Consider the following 16357-nt stretch of genomic DNA (forward strand, 5'->3'; position numbering starts at 1 on the left):
GAGGCGCTTATTTAATTTTTCCCAAATCGTGGCCTAACATGATCATTTTTAGTGCAGAGTGTACTATTGGGATGGTTTGGGGGTTGATGTCCGCTAAAGCACTATAGTATTAAGGCACTATGGCACTATGGTACTATGGCACTATGGCACTATGGCACTATGGCACTTTATAGTTCACCACTAAATTTTCTCCGATTCTTATTGGCTTAAATTGATCACGTGACGCGATAGTGTTCATCCGCGGAGAGACACTATCAGCCCATATCCGGATTAGGCTTGCAGTGAATGGGGTAGTATGGGGAAGGTACTTGTGAGCACTACGTAACATGAGTGATAGATGTACCTACACTACTTCTTTGGTCGCTTATAAAAGCCATTTTTATATTTATTTTTTATATTTGTTTCAGCAAAACCTCTTACTCTCCTTGAGGTACTTTTCTCCTTAGAACAAAACCAATATTTGCTCTAAACGCATGCGCAGATTAATAAGCGTTAATGTCAACTATATATCAGGTGGAACATACATTTAATACAAGATCACACACTAACGTTGAGCGCTTTTCCTTGTGATAGAACCCAAACAAGTCATACGCATGCGTTCTAGCATCGTTAGCGCGATACAAGAATGCTACAGTGACTGCGTGTCTTTCGGAATCACCCCTAACTTGGTTCAAGAAATGTCGTCCGATGTTTCCAAACTACACTAGTGCGTTTATTTCATCCTTTAATTGTCTCTATCAAAGAGACCAAAATGTTCATACCCGCAACCGAAACTTTCCCAAGTGGCATTAAAACTTGTCAAATTGTACAAAGAAACCCAGGAAACTGCTCAAATATTGCTGCAGACTCCGTGGCACCTACTGAAAGCATAAATTTTATCAGTCTCTGAGGGGACTCGTTCACCGATGTCGGTCAAGTAGCGCTGTTTACTTTCAATGCCTCTCGTTGAAACGCTTCTCAGTAGTATTACTCGATATCAGTGTGTATTTTAAATTTAAGTGGTTTTATTGTTAACGCCAGAGGTGGCAACAGAACGTGCTGTTCCTTGACAATTTGTCAATTAGATTAGTTCTTGTGTATTGGTCAACAGAAAATTTGCGTGTTAAATAAAGCAAATCGTTCCTCGTCCATTTCTTCATCCGACATTCAACTTTCCATTTATCTCCAGCTGTGAAAAGAATAAAAGCACATCTTCCGTGTGTTTTCGAGAAAACAAGAGTATCAGGTTACATACCTTTGCGAGGAAAACAAAAATATCAAGTTACAAACGTTTGCGTGAGGAGTAAAATTGTCACGTTCGCTACTTAAATGTATTATTTTAATACAAATTAATAATTTAATTCAAATTAATAATTTGAAATAAGCAAAAATCAACGTAAAACAGTACGGTAAAATTCAAGAGCTGTCTTGACAAACGGTAATTCACTGTAAGTTATTCTTGGACTGTGAATGAAAATACACATGCTGCTAAGATTATGTCTCATCAAAATCCCTAGCTGACTAACAAGGACAATGCAAACCAGGAGTGAATGGTAGGGGTTATATCGGAACTGTGTTATGAATACTCCGTCAGAGCTATACATTACACTCTGCACTATCTGAGATTGTCTCACTAGTTTTAATACATCATTTCTGCGCGTAAACACCAACATACACTGTTTTTTTGACATAAAAGGCTGATCCTAAAGTTTAAATCGCGGCACCATTAGTACTTAACATGTTCAACGTGTTCCCTAAACGTGTTCACAAACTGAAACAATGTACAAATCTAATGCTACATGACGAAAAGTATACTTCCTTTGTTGTCTCATTACTCGTCCACAAAATGGGAGGGAGGGGGCGCTTATTTTAAATTTTGGCCAATAGGAGGGGCGCTTATTCGAAGGGGGCGCTTATTCGAGGGGGGGGGGGCGCTAATTCGAGGATTTACGGCATGCAAATGAGGAAAGTGGTGACGTCATAGCTGGTTCCACTAAGACAGCAGAACACTCAATCGAGAATAACTCTAGAAATATTAAAACAGTGTTCTTCAAACTTGGCACCAGCAATGTACATCACAAAAGGAACATAATGACACCTACTATGTTGTTGCCATGGCAACACTCTTGGCTCCAGTCTCTTTCTGTGAAAAAAATATTCCCATTTGCGTCTTGTTCGGAACACACATGGTTCCCATATTGTCTTAACTCTCCCCATTAGATTGTTGGGAGTGGATGATCCTTGTTTAAGATAAAATTTTAGTCTTAATTTAAACAGAATCAGTGGCCTAACTGTTGTCATGGCAACGGCACGACGGGTGTCATTATGTTGTTTTTTTTGTGATGTACATTTCCGGTGCCAAGCTTAAAGAACACTGCCTCAATATTTCTAGAGTTATTCTCGATTGAGTGTCGTACTGTTTTAGTGGAACCACCTACGACGTCATCACTTTCCTCATTTGCATAATAAAAAACCTAAGTATCTCTAAAACGAAAAAAGATATTCCAAAAAGGAAAACGCCATTCTTCTTTACTTTGAAAAGCCTGTCAAATAAGCAGTGAGCAATTATTTTTTACTTCACGGGCACTTTAAGGTCGCCGTGTACCTTCAGGGGTGTTTCCAGTCCAACGGGTGTAGCGCCTCGCGATTACATCACAGATATCCTAAACCCATATCAAAATCAAGCTTATGGATCTCACTATTCAAAACTTTAACAGGTTTTCAAAAAAATTGAATTGTCGAATTTTCCAAGTCTAAACTGGAAGGTACATCATCTTTTATAAGTTCCAACCGGCCTAACACTGGGTCAGGAACTCAAACGCTAGTACGGGGTTATCCTTTGTTCGATTGCATTCAAAAGTTACAGAACATTCTCAAACGTTTTTGAGTGACCGCCCAGAAATGAGTCTCCCGAAATAAGTTTCAAGATTGTCAAATTCCCCAACACGCTTTTGTTGGAGATAGGTTTTACACTTTTTCAACTGACCAAATTTGACTGAAAACCGACAAATAGCCTGTCCCTAGCCAGCTACAATAAATGAAATATTCAAGTTTGTTTGCAAATAGAACGTTTATGTGTTTCCTCGCAATATCTTTGTGGCTTAGATGTATTATGAGAGGGCCTGGTTCTGGGTGGATTACAATTAGAATAGGTTTCTACCCCCTCTATTGACATGGTTGTAATGCAATCTACAAAGTTGCCAGCGTAGCAGTCATCTTAGGTCAGCTTGGTGTGAAGACGTGCTTTGGTTGTTCCCTCCTCCTTCCCCAATTTGTACTCTAATCGACCATTTTGGCTTTTGTGGTGCCCTCACCTTTTCAAGGCCACATAATATATCAGTCATTTGGAATTAAAATTTGATAAATAAATAAATACAGCTATGAGCCTGTGCTCATAGCCACATTAGTCCAAAACTTGTTTAGTTTATTGCCTAGTTAACATAGCGCAGGCCAGGCAACTTGTGGGTAGCTTTGTGATGGGTTGAAGAACATAAAGTTTTAAGAAAATATCTATTAGCTGTCAATTAAAAAGAAACTTTTCCTTCTGGTATAAATAGACTGTGTTCATTTTCTCGGTGAATATTTACCCTTTTCAAAGTTTCTTTTTTTGTCTGAACGCTTATAGTTAAAGTTGATTTTTAGGGGAAAAAAACGAAAATTAAAAATTGTTCACTCTGAAAGTACAGTTAACCTTAATTGCACTTGCATTCATCCGATTACCTTTAATAATAGCCCTTTGCACGGTTTTCTTTTCCTTTCCAGTTGCATCATAATATAATTCAAAGTGAATGGGAGGCAATTTGGGGCAATCTTGTAGTCTCTGCCTGAAATTGCCTCGCCTCCATGTTGAATTCTGAGATAAATTAAACGTGAAAAGGGCTATTAAATTGTGGGCTCAGAATTTCACAAGAGCGTGAGCACGATTATTTACTGATGAATTTTGCAAGCTTTCATTTGGATGGTATCTAAATCACAGTATGACTACTCCAACCAAGACCACCTTTGCAAATTCTTTGCAAATTGACCAGTAACGCCTGAGTGTTAAAACAATACAAATGGTCTCAAAATCATTGCCCTTTTTCTTTCCAGCTTGCTCTGAGTGATAACTTGTCAGCGTTATATTGAACATCCAAGGTTTTCAGTCAGCAATTTGCTCAGAATTTTGCAAGGTGTCTTGGATTGGAGTATTCGCACTGTTACAAGTAATTTGGACATTTCTGTTCACAATATAATAAATTTTACTGTTACGACTTATTTCACCACATCCTAGTCCATAAAAAATTCCTCTGACTGCCAAATCGGACTCGGTTGGCGACCTGGCAGTCCTGTCAATTTTGGCAGTCCTCGGGATGTAAATTCTGGTTGCTCTCGCTTCCAATACGTCTACAACTCCAGCTGGTTCTGTTTCTCTATCGAGTTTTCGTATAAATCTACTAATGTTTTATTACAAATGGCTACGCTACTCACTATCTATTCTGTTATAGATAGTGAGTCCTAGCAGTGTGCGGTTGTGAACAAAATGGCGGCCGTCTCTTTGCGTTTTCGACGTGTCTGCACATGAAGAGGGTTTAGATAAAGTTTTGAACGACTAGTGGATTTGTACTAAAACCATTAGATTATTCGCTCTCGATTTCTATGCGTGGTAGTTGACTCGGGCTGCGCCCTCGTCAACTATCACGTGATAGGAATCTCGAAATTATAATCCAATAGATAAAATAGAAACTAGCCTGCGAGCAGGCTCTTCGCGTGGCAACTTTCTTTCCCTCGAAGAGCCTGCTCGCAGGCTAAATGATTTTTAACCAGTCAGCGGGCGTATTTCTTTGGGCTATTTTCTAAATAGAAATAATCCAACCCAAATCCTTGTCTTGTAAAAGACATCTCAAATCTGCGGCCCAACATATCTGTGTCCCACACGAACACTTGCCGACCACAAGTCTTCAGTAAGGGTTCTTTAACTATTGAAGTGCTCTCGTTGGCTAAGGGAGACGCGTTGTGAGTTTTGATAGCATACATTGTCCTTTCTCACCAGACAGAGCGCCATCCTTTACAAAGGAACCTCCTAAGCCATTTCTTGTCACGGAGGGTAACAACTTTACTCTGGAATGGAGGTATAAGTTTGGAGATGGATCATTCCGTCAGCTGTTATTTGGAAATACTGACACCGACATTGTAGACAAGTTAGCTGCTGACGTAGTGCCATATATAGACCCCGTATACAGTGGTCGTTTACAAGCGAATGTAACAGATACGTATACATCGGTCACGTTCCTCAAAGTAAATAGGACAGACAGTGCAACTTACACGTTGACCATAATCAGCAGCGACAAAGGAAGGGCTAAGAGTCATGTGGAGATTTCAGTAGAGTGTAAGTACAATAACACAAAGAAAGCGATTTACACGTTAGTTATATACATATTTTTTGGTTTTGCCTAATTTTTTTCGTGAGTGTATTTTTCCTTGAGTGTGTGCGAATGAGTGGAAATCAAGTGTGCTCAAACAGGGTGTATATGCTTAGCATGGGGAACGGTTTGAACCAGTCACTTATAATAACTATAGTACCCTTTTCGAGTATTTTAGGTGAAAAGACGACGAGATAGAGTGCTTTTTAGAGAGATTGATCCTACTCAGAAGAATTTACATGCGAAATTATAATCTTCTTACTTGGTGTTACCCTGTATGAAATTTCAACAAACGGCAATGAACAAATCCACGCCAGCTTTATTGATGATAAATTTCGTTGTAACATTGTCGAAGTAAGAGTGGGTCCACTGGCCGTTGCCGAGTTGATCCACAGAGTACTTTGACAAAGTGATGACGAGATTTACCTCAGTAAGAGGACAGAAATAAACGGGTTCCATCCGTCACACTCAACATCAAACTTTCACTAAATATGTTTTTCTACAGTTGAATCCAGACTCCATTAAAAGTCATTTCAAAGGATACTGATTATTTTCTCTTCAACGAACTCCCGTTTAGATGCAATTTGTTTCGTGTATAGAAAACTGGCCGCATTGATAAAGAGGCACTATTACGACCATGTGTGGCGAACGTTTCGCCAGGTACACCAAATAAAAATTCGCAAGTTTGACACTCCCTTGATTTTAAACCGCCTTGAGTTTACAGAAAAGTCAGAGCGTCTTCACCATGTTTTTTTTAACCACGAGGTCTCTGATTCACATATATCATGATCAGAACCTAATTTGCATAAAAGGATTTCGGACACATGATCTTCAAAAGTCAAATTTAAAAGACACATTTCTAAAAATATATATACACATAGCCTTTATTTACCCTCGGTAGTTTTATAGCACAAGTGCTAGTGGGACCGAGCAAACAACTGAAACAAATAATTCAAATTGAACATAACATTGTTAAGAATTCCTACTGGCCGGAGGCAAACCAGTTGGCTATTTACAAGCGTGGCCGAGGATTTGAACTCGGGGCTACCGAGAAACAAATCCAGGTAGTGGTCAGAGCGGGACTCGAACCCGGGACCGCTGGATTGCGAGTCCGACACGCTGACCACTGGGCCACGCATTTCTATTGATGGAGACCTAAATATCTAACAATTATTGATTCAAATCGAGGTGAATAGTAGCAGAATATTCTGCCGCTAGTATCTGAGATTGAAAAGGATAGTTGTTTTAGTATATACACACGAAGTGATCTCAATAACGTACGATCTCAACATTTTCAGTAGGAAACCATTTTACAGGCGATTTAATTGCATGGAAAACGTACAAGCGGTATACAAAGCATGCGCGAAACTATTTTCAGAATCTTCAAACATGACAAATCTAGTTAATCTTGGATAAAATCCTCGACACAATCAGGAATACCGTTTAGATCAGCAGTCTTAATCGAAATTGTGCTTGCTAATCAAAGTTTTGAAGTTCACCTGGAATGAAAATTAAAGAGCAGACCTGAAATTATACTGTGTACGCAGCACTGTGTCAACAGTGGTGAAAACTGGATGTTTTCTTGCGCAAAGAAGTTCTCTCCTGAATATTTGTGGAGGTGCTTTGTTGAATAACACTTGATGCTCCTGCAGTTGAACCCGTGGTATTCTTTTCTGTTAACCATGGACGAAAAGCCAGTTTCGTTTATGTATATCAGATAGATTGATGAAACCTTTTATTGTCAAGGGCATGTCCCTAAACTGCTTGAACGTCGAACGTCGGCAAGTCTTTTCTATCCTCTGAAAACTTTCAGGCAAAATTTCTAACCCTCGTTGTATTTTGTGGGACAGCATCTTCTTACATTCTCAGGATCTCCGACTCAAAACACTGACGAAACGCGACTTTATGCCGACCATTTCAATTTTGTTTGGATCACGCATTAGTCACTAGGTAGGAAGTGGATAATGCTCAATTAACAATAGATAGCGAACCAATCAGACTGCTTGAAACACAAAGATCACTGAGTGTCTAAAAGCTCATGTTCAATGCAGGTTTTTTTAAGAGCCCTGAAGCTATAAGGAGCGTTGTGTTACACACGCACACGGTTGCGATGTCACCGAGTTTGAAAAAGTCCGGCAGACTCTTTCAAATTCAGTGGTGCGGTCTTGGAAAAATTGCTTAAAATATATTTGACTGAGCTCTACAGCGTCTTGTCTTCTCAAGTTTAACACCGCGCGAAAGTCAAAAAAATGCTAAATTCTGATATGGGATAGAGCTCTCGCTCTCATAATCTAATTGTTTAACAGAAACACGATTTTAAACCAATCAGCAAGCGTAATTTCTTTGAGCCATTTTCTAAAATTATTTGCATCAGATTCTTGTAAGATTCTCAATCACCACATTGTGTGTCTCGCCATGCGCATTCAGCGATTATGTTGTCATTTCCGGCTTAGCGTAGCAGTGTACCCTTGTCAACATAATGACGGCCGCTTCTTGGCGTTTTCGACTCTCACGCGTTATATAATAACCCAAGTTAGTACATACCACAGAAGTGAATAGCACTTTTCGCGCACGCTGATTGGCTAGCTCGGAGGTGATTAGCCAAGTACTATTCACCTCCGAGCAGCCGAAGAAAAACAAAATGGCTTCCCGTTTCAAATAAAGTTACTCTTAAACAAATAAAGTTACTCTTTGGTCCGCTAGTTATTCAGCTTGTGTGGTATATACTAGAACAATTATTCACTTTAGTGTCGGTGAAAGTGGTGGATATTTACCTCGCCGCTTCGTGGCTCGGTAAATATCCACCACTATTCACCTCCACTTCGGTGAATAACCGTTAATTATTCTCGCATTTTGATTGGTTCTCGTCTATGAACTATTAGAGGACAGACGCACGATTGACGTCATCGTTTCAAAGTTTCTCCCTCTGTGTTTTAAGGTGGCTCCCTATAGTTTTACGATCGCACGTGCGATAAGGACAAAAGCTCAAGCAATCTGCGCGCGTTCAAAGGAAAATGTCAGTGTTTTTCGATATTTTATGACGTCAACATGAGTACAAAAAGCAAAACTGACAGTGAATTTTCTCGCGTTTCCTACGGTGAAATTCCGTAATATTTGGCAGACTGGTAAGAAATATTTTACTTTAGTTGGAGCTCGTTTTCCAGCGAAATCTATCCGACCAGTTTTTCTGCAGCGGTAAAAGACATAAATTTGCAAACATCGAAAAAACTGCCAATACAAACCCTACTTTTTTCGTGTTTAAAATTCATATCCCACCGTATTCAATGTACCGTAAACATTCTAGAAAATTTCACTGACGAAAATTCAAGGAAATCACAAATAAAGGCATAAAAACGGTAAACAACGCATTTGCTTGGGTATTTATAATTCAACATTAAAAGCCAAGATTTTAACAGAGATGATAGTAAATCAAGATATCATCATTGCTTATGGCATTTAATAAGTTTGAAAGGACTGGGTTTAAAAACGAATGCAAAACACAGCATTCAAAACACAACACTAGCGTGCTCAACGTGATAAATGATTACCGTACGGAGCCACCTTAAAATGGCGGAAAGTTTTGAGAATTAAGGTAATATTTTACGTGACTGGGCGAAAGATAAGGTACAAAAAACTCTTGTCGAGGCATTTAACAGGTAGGAGAAGCAGGAAAAAGAAATTAAAAGTCATTTCTTTTTCAGAAAATAACTCAGAAAAATACTCGAGCAGTCTCAATCGGCAGTCGAGTGAAACTAAACTAAACACAAAATTGATCTTGAAATTACTTTAAGGTAAAAAACCATTGCTTGTCTCGAATTTAACGTAACCAATAAACAAAATGTTTATAAGATTAATTTATTTAAAAAATTCAACTTTTCTCAGTCTCAAAATAATTGTTGACACAGATTGATGTCAGGAATGAAACATCAAAACATCACTTCAGTCAGTCAGTTAAGGTGGCTTACTACAGTTTTTCGGAGACTAGCAGTGCGCGCTATGATCAGTCCGGAATATCCCGATAAATTAAGACATCTGTGATGTCACGAAACTCACGTTTCAACCAATGAGAATGCGTGTTTTGGTTGGAGTGTTGTGTTTCACAACAAAGCAAGAGATTCAAGATGGTGGACAAAGAGAGTTGCGAATACTTTCCAATGCCATGAATGCGGGCTATGGCAAGCCGTTTGTAGCAAAATTAAATCCTTGCAATATATGTTTGATCCTTTAAATAACGGTTTTATTTAAAGATAGAAAAAGGCATTCAATCCAATGGTCAATAAAATTTTTGGTTCAATTCAATCTTTTAATTTTCACGATTCAATCCAATACCTGGAATATTGATTCAATCCAATACCTAAAATATTGATTCAATCCAATACCTAAAATATTGATTCAATCCAATACCTGGAATATTGATTCAATCCAATACCTAAAATGTTGATTCAATCCAATACCTGGAATATTGATTCAATCCAATACCTCGAATATTGATGCAATCCAATACCTGAAATATTGATTCAATCCAGTACCTCAAATATTGATTCAATCCAATACCTCAAATATTGACGCAATCTTCCTGGGCCGAGCGCGGCCAACAGGAACGAGAGTAACTGAGCACTAGAGAGCACTGAAAACATGGCGGGCGAAGGAGAACTAGATTTAGAAGTTGAGTTTCCTAAGTTTCTTGCAGACATCTTGGATAAAAGGGAAATAATTTTTGAGAATGTTGACTCAGAAGTTGGAATCATGGAAGACCATTTGGTAAAATTCCTGTTGAGGTGCTCGAGGAACTTTGAGGACTAGGATTCATCTGGACAACGATAACAAAGATGATTGGAGTTTGGAGATGGACAATTCACAGAAGATTGACAGAGTATGGCTGAGAAGATATGAGGGGTTTCAACAGCTTACCTGATAAGGAACCGAAATCATTCAAGAGTATGGATGTAATTTCATTGCAGGTTTCTTTAAGTCCATTGGGTTACGGGTTCAACGGAGAAGAATAAGAGAAAGGTTAGAAAAATTAGATCCCCAAAATACTGTCTTGAGATGGGGTGCGTAAATTCGCTTTGGCATCTGAATGGACATCACTCCCTGATCCGATGGAAAATACTAATTCGGCTGTATAGACGGATTTTCTCGGAGAATAATGTTTTTGAAATGTAGTGCCAAAATACTGTCTTGAGATGGGGTGCGTAAATTCGCTTTGGCATCTGAATGGACATCACTCCCTGATCCGATGGAAAATACTAATTCGGCTGTATAGACGGATTTTCTCGGAGAATAATGTTTTTGAAATGTAGTGCCAACAATAAAGCAGAAACAGTTCTTGAATTGTTTCTGGATGCCGTTAAGAGAGACGGAGAATTTTGGCCTTCGAGAGTACGAGTAGATCATGGTGTTGAAAACGTTGGTGTGTGCGATACAATGGAGCAGGTTAGAAGAGAGGAGAGGGGCAGCTTCACTGCAGGGCCATCAACACAACCAACGAATTGAAAGATTGTGGAGGGATGTTTCCGTTGTGCTTCCCACTTGTACTTTTACACTTTTTAGTGCAGAGTGCACTATTGGGATGGTTATGGGAGCTGCCTGCCGCTAAGTAACTAAGGCGCTATGGTGCTATGGCCATATGGCACTATGGCGCTAAGGTGTAAACTTTAATGTTTGTTTAATTAATTAATTTCAATTAATTAATTAGTCTAGAGGCAAGGAAGTAGTGGGGGTAGGGTGGGAAAGGTACATGTGTACCCTACGTAAAACACGTTCCATCGCCGTCACTTAGCTTTGAACATCACAAAGCTATATATTTGTTTCAGGTAACCCCTTGCTCTCCTTGTGGTATCATTCTCCTTAGAACAAAACTAATTTGCCCTAAATGCGTGCGTAGATTAGTTAGCGTTCGTGGCTTCTATATTAGGTGAAGGATACATTGCATACGGAATCACACACAAATGTTGAGTGGTTTTCCTTATGGTAGAGCTCAACATGTACGACGCATGCGTTCTAGCATCGTTAGTGTTATACACTATCTTTCCACGCGGTATTTTATATATCATGTCATGTGACCAAGGACAGCAGTTATTTTTCAGGTAACGCCAATTGTCCCTTTTTATTGCAAAAGTGAAACGTTACTGTGGCTCTGTAGCTTTTAGAATTACACACAGGTCGGTGCAACAAATATCATATGCTGTTTTCAATCTACAATAGTGTGCTTGTTAGGGTTCAAATGTATTGCTTCTCCTTAGCGGCTTGTTTATTTCTTGCCTTAATTGTGTCTGTAAGAGAGACCAAAAAGTTCCCAAGTTAGTGACTTTAATACTCCGCAAATTGTAAATTTGTAACAAAAGAAACCAGGAAAATGCTCAGAAGCCGTGGCACCTGATGAAAGCGCAAATTAATTTAATCAGTCTTTGAGGAGACTCATTCATATCTGCCAAGTAGCGCTGTTTATCTTCAATACTTTTCGTTGAAATGCTTCTCAGCCATCAATATCATTGTGTGTTAATTTTGAATTGTTTTATTGTTAACAACAAAGGTGGCAACAGAAAAAGAAAGTGGTATTTTGTGACTATCTGATAATTAAATTAGTTCTTGTTCATCAGTAAAAATTTGCATTTTTAGTAAAACATCGTTTCTGTTCCGTTTCTTCATCACTACATCAGATATTTAACATTCTTTCATTTATCTCCAAAAACAAGGACATCTTCCGTATGTTTTGGAGAAAACAAGGGTTTCATATTACACGGCTTTGCGAGGAAAACAAAAGTATCAAGTTACAAAGTTGTGTGAAGAGCTAAATTGTCACGTTTGCTGCTTCAGCGTATTATTGAATTTAAAATGAACGAAAATCAACGTAAAACACCAGTAGTAATTAATTTGTGCGTAATTTTTGGACCTTGAATGAAAATACAACCTTGAAACATACACACTGCAAAGGGGAAAAGCCGTAGCAGACTACCAAGGTAGACAAAAACTGGAAGTGAACGGAGCAGGGGTGAGTACTTATGGGACTACTGTACCAGAGCCATCAATTGCGTTCTGCACTATCTCAGATTGTCTCACTAGTTGTAGTATGGAATTGTCAGGCATCCTGGACACTGATAATTCTGTGCATCTTTCCACCTTACCCTTAGTTTTTCAACCAAGGATAAACCTTGCTCTTTGCCAGTTCACTGAAGCTTTCAACCACCAAAATGTGAGAACAGAAAAAAAACTGGTTGCCATACCAAATGTGGCTTAATCATATGATGAAGCCTGAAAACCCCCTTTCAACTGGAAAGTCATATGATTTTGAATACTATGGTGATGATCCTGATGGTCCAACTCCATTGGACAGTGATAACAATGTTGTAGTTGAAGAAATTGACCTGGGACAACATGATTCAGTGCAGTCATTTGTATTGGAAAGGCTAGATCCCTTAAGATAATCAAGTCAAATAGGAGTAGACATCTTCCAAGAGGCTCTAGAACTAGTGACAGTTAAACTTGGGCAACTGACAATTGCATAACACTACATGTGTGTGGGCTGGGTAAAGGAGATTATGGCCCTTAAAGTATTTTGGCAACTCAATTCACAACAGAAAACCTCACCCTGTATCAAGTAAATTATTTTCTCATCTTCCTTTTCATTGATATACAAAACTCAGAAACTGCTTGAATTACAGAATGCCTAACTTCTAGCAACACAACTAAACTGAAGAGAAATCGGGGCATTTGATAACTGCCATGTGTACTACTCTGCCTTGTAGATTTTTCAGGTGCTTATCAAAACAGATGTTAAAATGTTACAAGGTTAATTTGTTATCTTATTTTCAAAAGTACCCAGGACACAAGACTAACCTCTTGGTGCACTGGCGTAATGGCTACTAACAGGACTCATGTCACTAGCCAAAACTAACTTTGCACCAGCCAGCCTTTTTCATACACAGCTTCATCGACTTTTTTATAAGAGTGGTCAATCTTGGACATTTCTTGTTGCATCTATAATGTTAATAATAATCACTAAGAAAATTTCACTCCCACAAACACGAATCCTGCTTTTCTTGAATATGCTTATGTTCAATCTCTGATGTACTTTTATCAGTGTTGCCATTTCCTTTTATCTCCCTTTAATAGTTAAATATTTATCATATGCTTATTAAGGCAATTATTTCCACGAAATCCACTCATAGTTTCCCTGTTTTCATTAGTTTCTATTCTCTTCAGTTTTACCGACTTTGTCAGGATAATTCTCAATTTTGTTTTCATCCAGTAGACCAGTACTCCATTCCATCATGATTGTCACAACGGCTAGTGAAAGTGCAAAATCTACTATTCAAAACTGAAATGTGTGGCTAGTTGGCAGTAGTGTTAGCCTTGAGCCCTTGGTACCCGATAATATTCACAACAAATTGGTGCCATGTTTGTCATAGAATATCAAGAAAAACATCGCTTTTAGGAAAGAAGTACCACATGTGGGTTAAATAATGCGAAACATGAGACAACAACATTGAAAAACTTAAAACACATCCCAATGTTCAATTATTGCTGTCTTGTAAAATGTAAAGGTTCTTATTTCAAAAATAACTTAAAGCCAGGTTTACACAAGCAGTTTTTGTGAGAAACTTGTTTGACTGTGCACACGGCACAGCAAAAATTTTGTTTACAGTTCAAAGTTTAGTGTGCCAGTAATGATTGGACAGCAGAAATATGCACAATACCTAAGACCAATGTGGTAGCAAAATTTGCCACAGTTTATGTTATTTGCCACAAAAAGCTAGCACACACAGCTTTTAATAAACAAATATGTCTGTCACAAAAAAATTGGTTAACTTACATCTACAAAAGCGACAGTAATGGAATCTTAATTTTCCGTGTCCCTTGTGTCTCGGTTGTAGCAATGTCTCATTTACCTAAGCACACTAATGGTTTGATCAAGAACTTCGGCGTGCACTTCTGCAACTTCTGAGTCAAAATTCTCAAAAATTATTTCCGTTTTATCCAAGATGTCCGCAAGAAACTTAGGAAACTCAACTTCTAAATCTATTTCTCCTTCGCCCGCCATGTTTTCAGTGCTCTCTAGTGCTCAGTTACTCTCGTTCCTGTTGGCCGCGCTCGGCCCAGGAAGATTGCATCAATATTTGAGGTATTGGATTGAATCAGGAGCCATAATCGGGGACGGAGACCGTAAGTCTCGGGATTCGCGCGCACCTATGATATGGGACAATTTTTCTATTTTTAGAACAAATTGCGCCATCCTGACGTCATATATCCACGCGGATTCAAGCACATGTCGGGGGCTCTCGCGTGGATGTTGTCACGTTGCGTGATCAAATGGTGAGAATTGAGAGATTCTCTTGCGTATTTTTCACAGCGATGGCAGGGAATAAGGCAGGGAATACGAACCAGGGCGCTTATATGTAGTTTTATGCTCTGAGCTAACGGAAAAGGTGGGTTTTTCAGGGTCGAAAACACTTCAATCTCGCGCTGGGAATGAATAATAAGATCTACTCACGCTAGTTGTAATCTTACGCGTATGTTTTTGCGTTTGTTCTGATTTAAGAATATAGCAAGAAAACTCTCTACTCTGGTATCGAGTTAATTTGTGAGTTTATCAGACAATGGTTCATCATAACAAAAACCTGTTTTGATGGTTTCTTATTGTTTCTGCTTGTTTGGTGAGTTTGCTAAAGTTTTTGAAAGGAAAGTCTGACGCGTCCAATTGGCTCATTTGCATAGTGCAGCTCGTGCACTTTCAAGTCCGAGTCGGTGTTTTCAAATCTCAACAAATCTTGACAAAGATTTCTTTCGTTATCTTTTGTGTTGAGATGCTGTAACAAATTTCACGAACGCAAAAGAGGCTACTAACATCATGTGTGCTTCTTCAACATAAGCATAGTGAAGTTTTACACTGCGAAAATGAAAATAGACAAGGAGTTCTGATAACTCGATAAACAAAATCGAAATCGTTATTCCAAGTTGATTAATGAAAGCGTCATCGTAACTTTGCTGGTTATTTCTGCTTTATTCACATATTTTCAGCTTAGCTTTTAATATGATCTCAAACATTTATCAATCTTAAACATATTTAAAAACTATAGAGTTATTGTTTGAGTTCGATGTACGCTTTCACACTAAAGTGCCGCGGAAGCACAATTTGTCATGTTTACTGACTGTACAAAACACGCATCGGCGGGCGCTCTCATTCATCGACAACAGAGAATTTACTGGATTTTTACACGAATAAAACTGAGCAGTATATACGGACGTAAAGTTATTGGGCCTTGATGAAACATCAAGCGTTGCTTACAATTCAAGCGAAACTCAAACTAGCAATTAGTTTGTTTTACTTTTCGGTCGCGATAGACCGACAAATTCCTCGCAAGCGTGTGGTAAGAGGAGCTAAGCAACTATGAAGTCCTGAAGCTCTGCTATATCTAAATATATCCAGCTAGTTTTTTGCTGTGTAATGGAAAAGCTGTTAGCCTTCAACATATGTGAAATTTAAAGTGGAGTAATGTACAGCTCATGTAAAAGAAGCATCCGTCGGAACACAACTTGGTCAGCGATATATATAAGCTTACAGCGGAACATACCTAAATTCGACACTGTCTTATTTCACTCAAACTGGAGCACCTTACGACGAAAATACTTGAGCAAAATTCCAACAGACGTAAACGCGTTGAGTTGTGGGCCAAAAACATGAAAAATTTCGGGAATTTCGGACGCCATTTCCCCCGCGCGACATCCGCAAAAATCCTCGCAGCGTGTACGCGCGTGTGTCGCAGGCGATGGCGCAATTTGTTCTAAAAATAGAATTATTGTCCCATATCATGGGGACAACCCCAATACTAGAAATGGCGCGCGCTTACGGTCTCCGTCCCCGATTATGTATGGGGCGCCGTTTGTAAATTTATTATTTAGACCGAATTTATGCCATTTTCCCCTTATTTATAAATAATTGGAAATGCCACAAAATTTGTTTATAAATAAGACACAAG

General features: G+C 38.8%; 1 protein-coding gene across 2 annotated transcripts in view; it reads left to right on the forward strand.

The window, feature by feature from the left end:
- LOC110046812 (uncharacterized) overlaps window positions 1-16357 on the forward strand; it is a 134781-nt gene that overhangs the window by 3098 nt on the left and 115326 nt on the right. For both annotated transcript variants that reach the window (XM_089287517.1, XM_089287518.1), the window contains exon 2: window positions 5009-5344. In XM_089287517.1, the coding sequence (XP_089143643.1) occupies window positions 5009-5344 (336 nt within the window). The remainder of the gene's footprint in view (window positions 1-5008; window positions 5345-16357) is intronic.

This window comes from Orbicella faveolata, unplaced genomic scaffold (genome assembly GCF_042242905.1).
Source record: "Orbicella faveolata isolate gen_17 unplaced genomic scaffold, um_ofav_v1 contig_14, whole genome shotgun sequence".
NCBI classification, from domain to species: Eukaryota; Metazoa; Cnidaria; class Anthozoa; order Scleractinia; family Merulinidae; genus Orbicella; species Orbicella faveolata.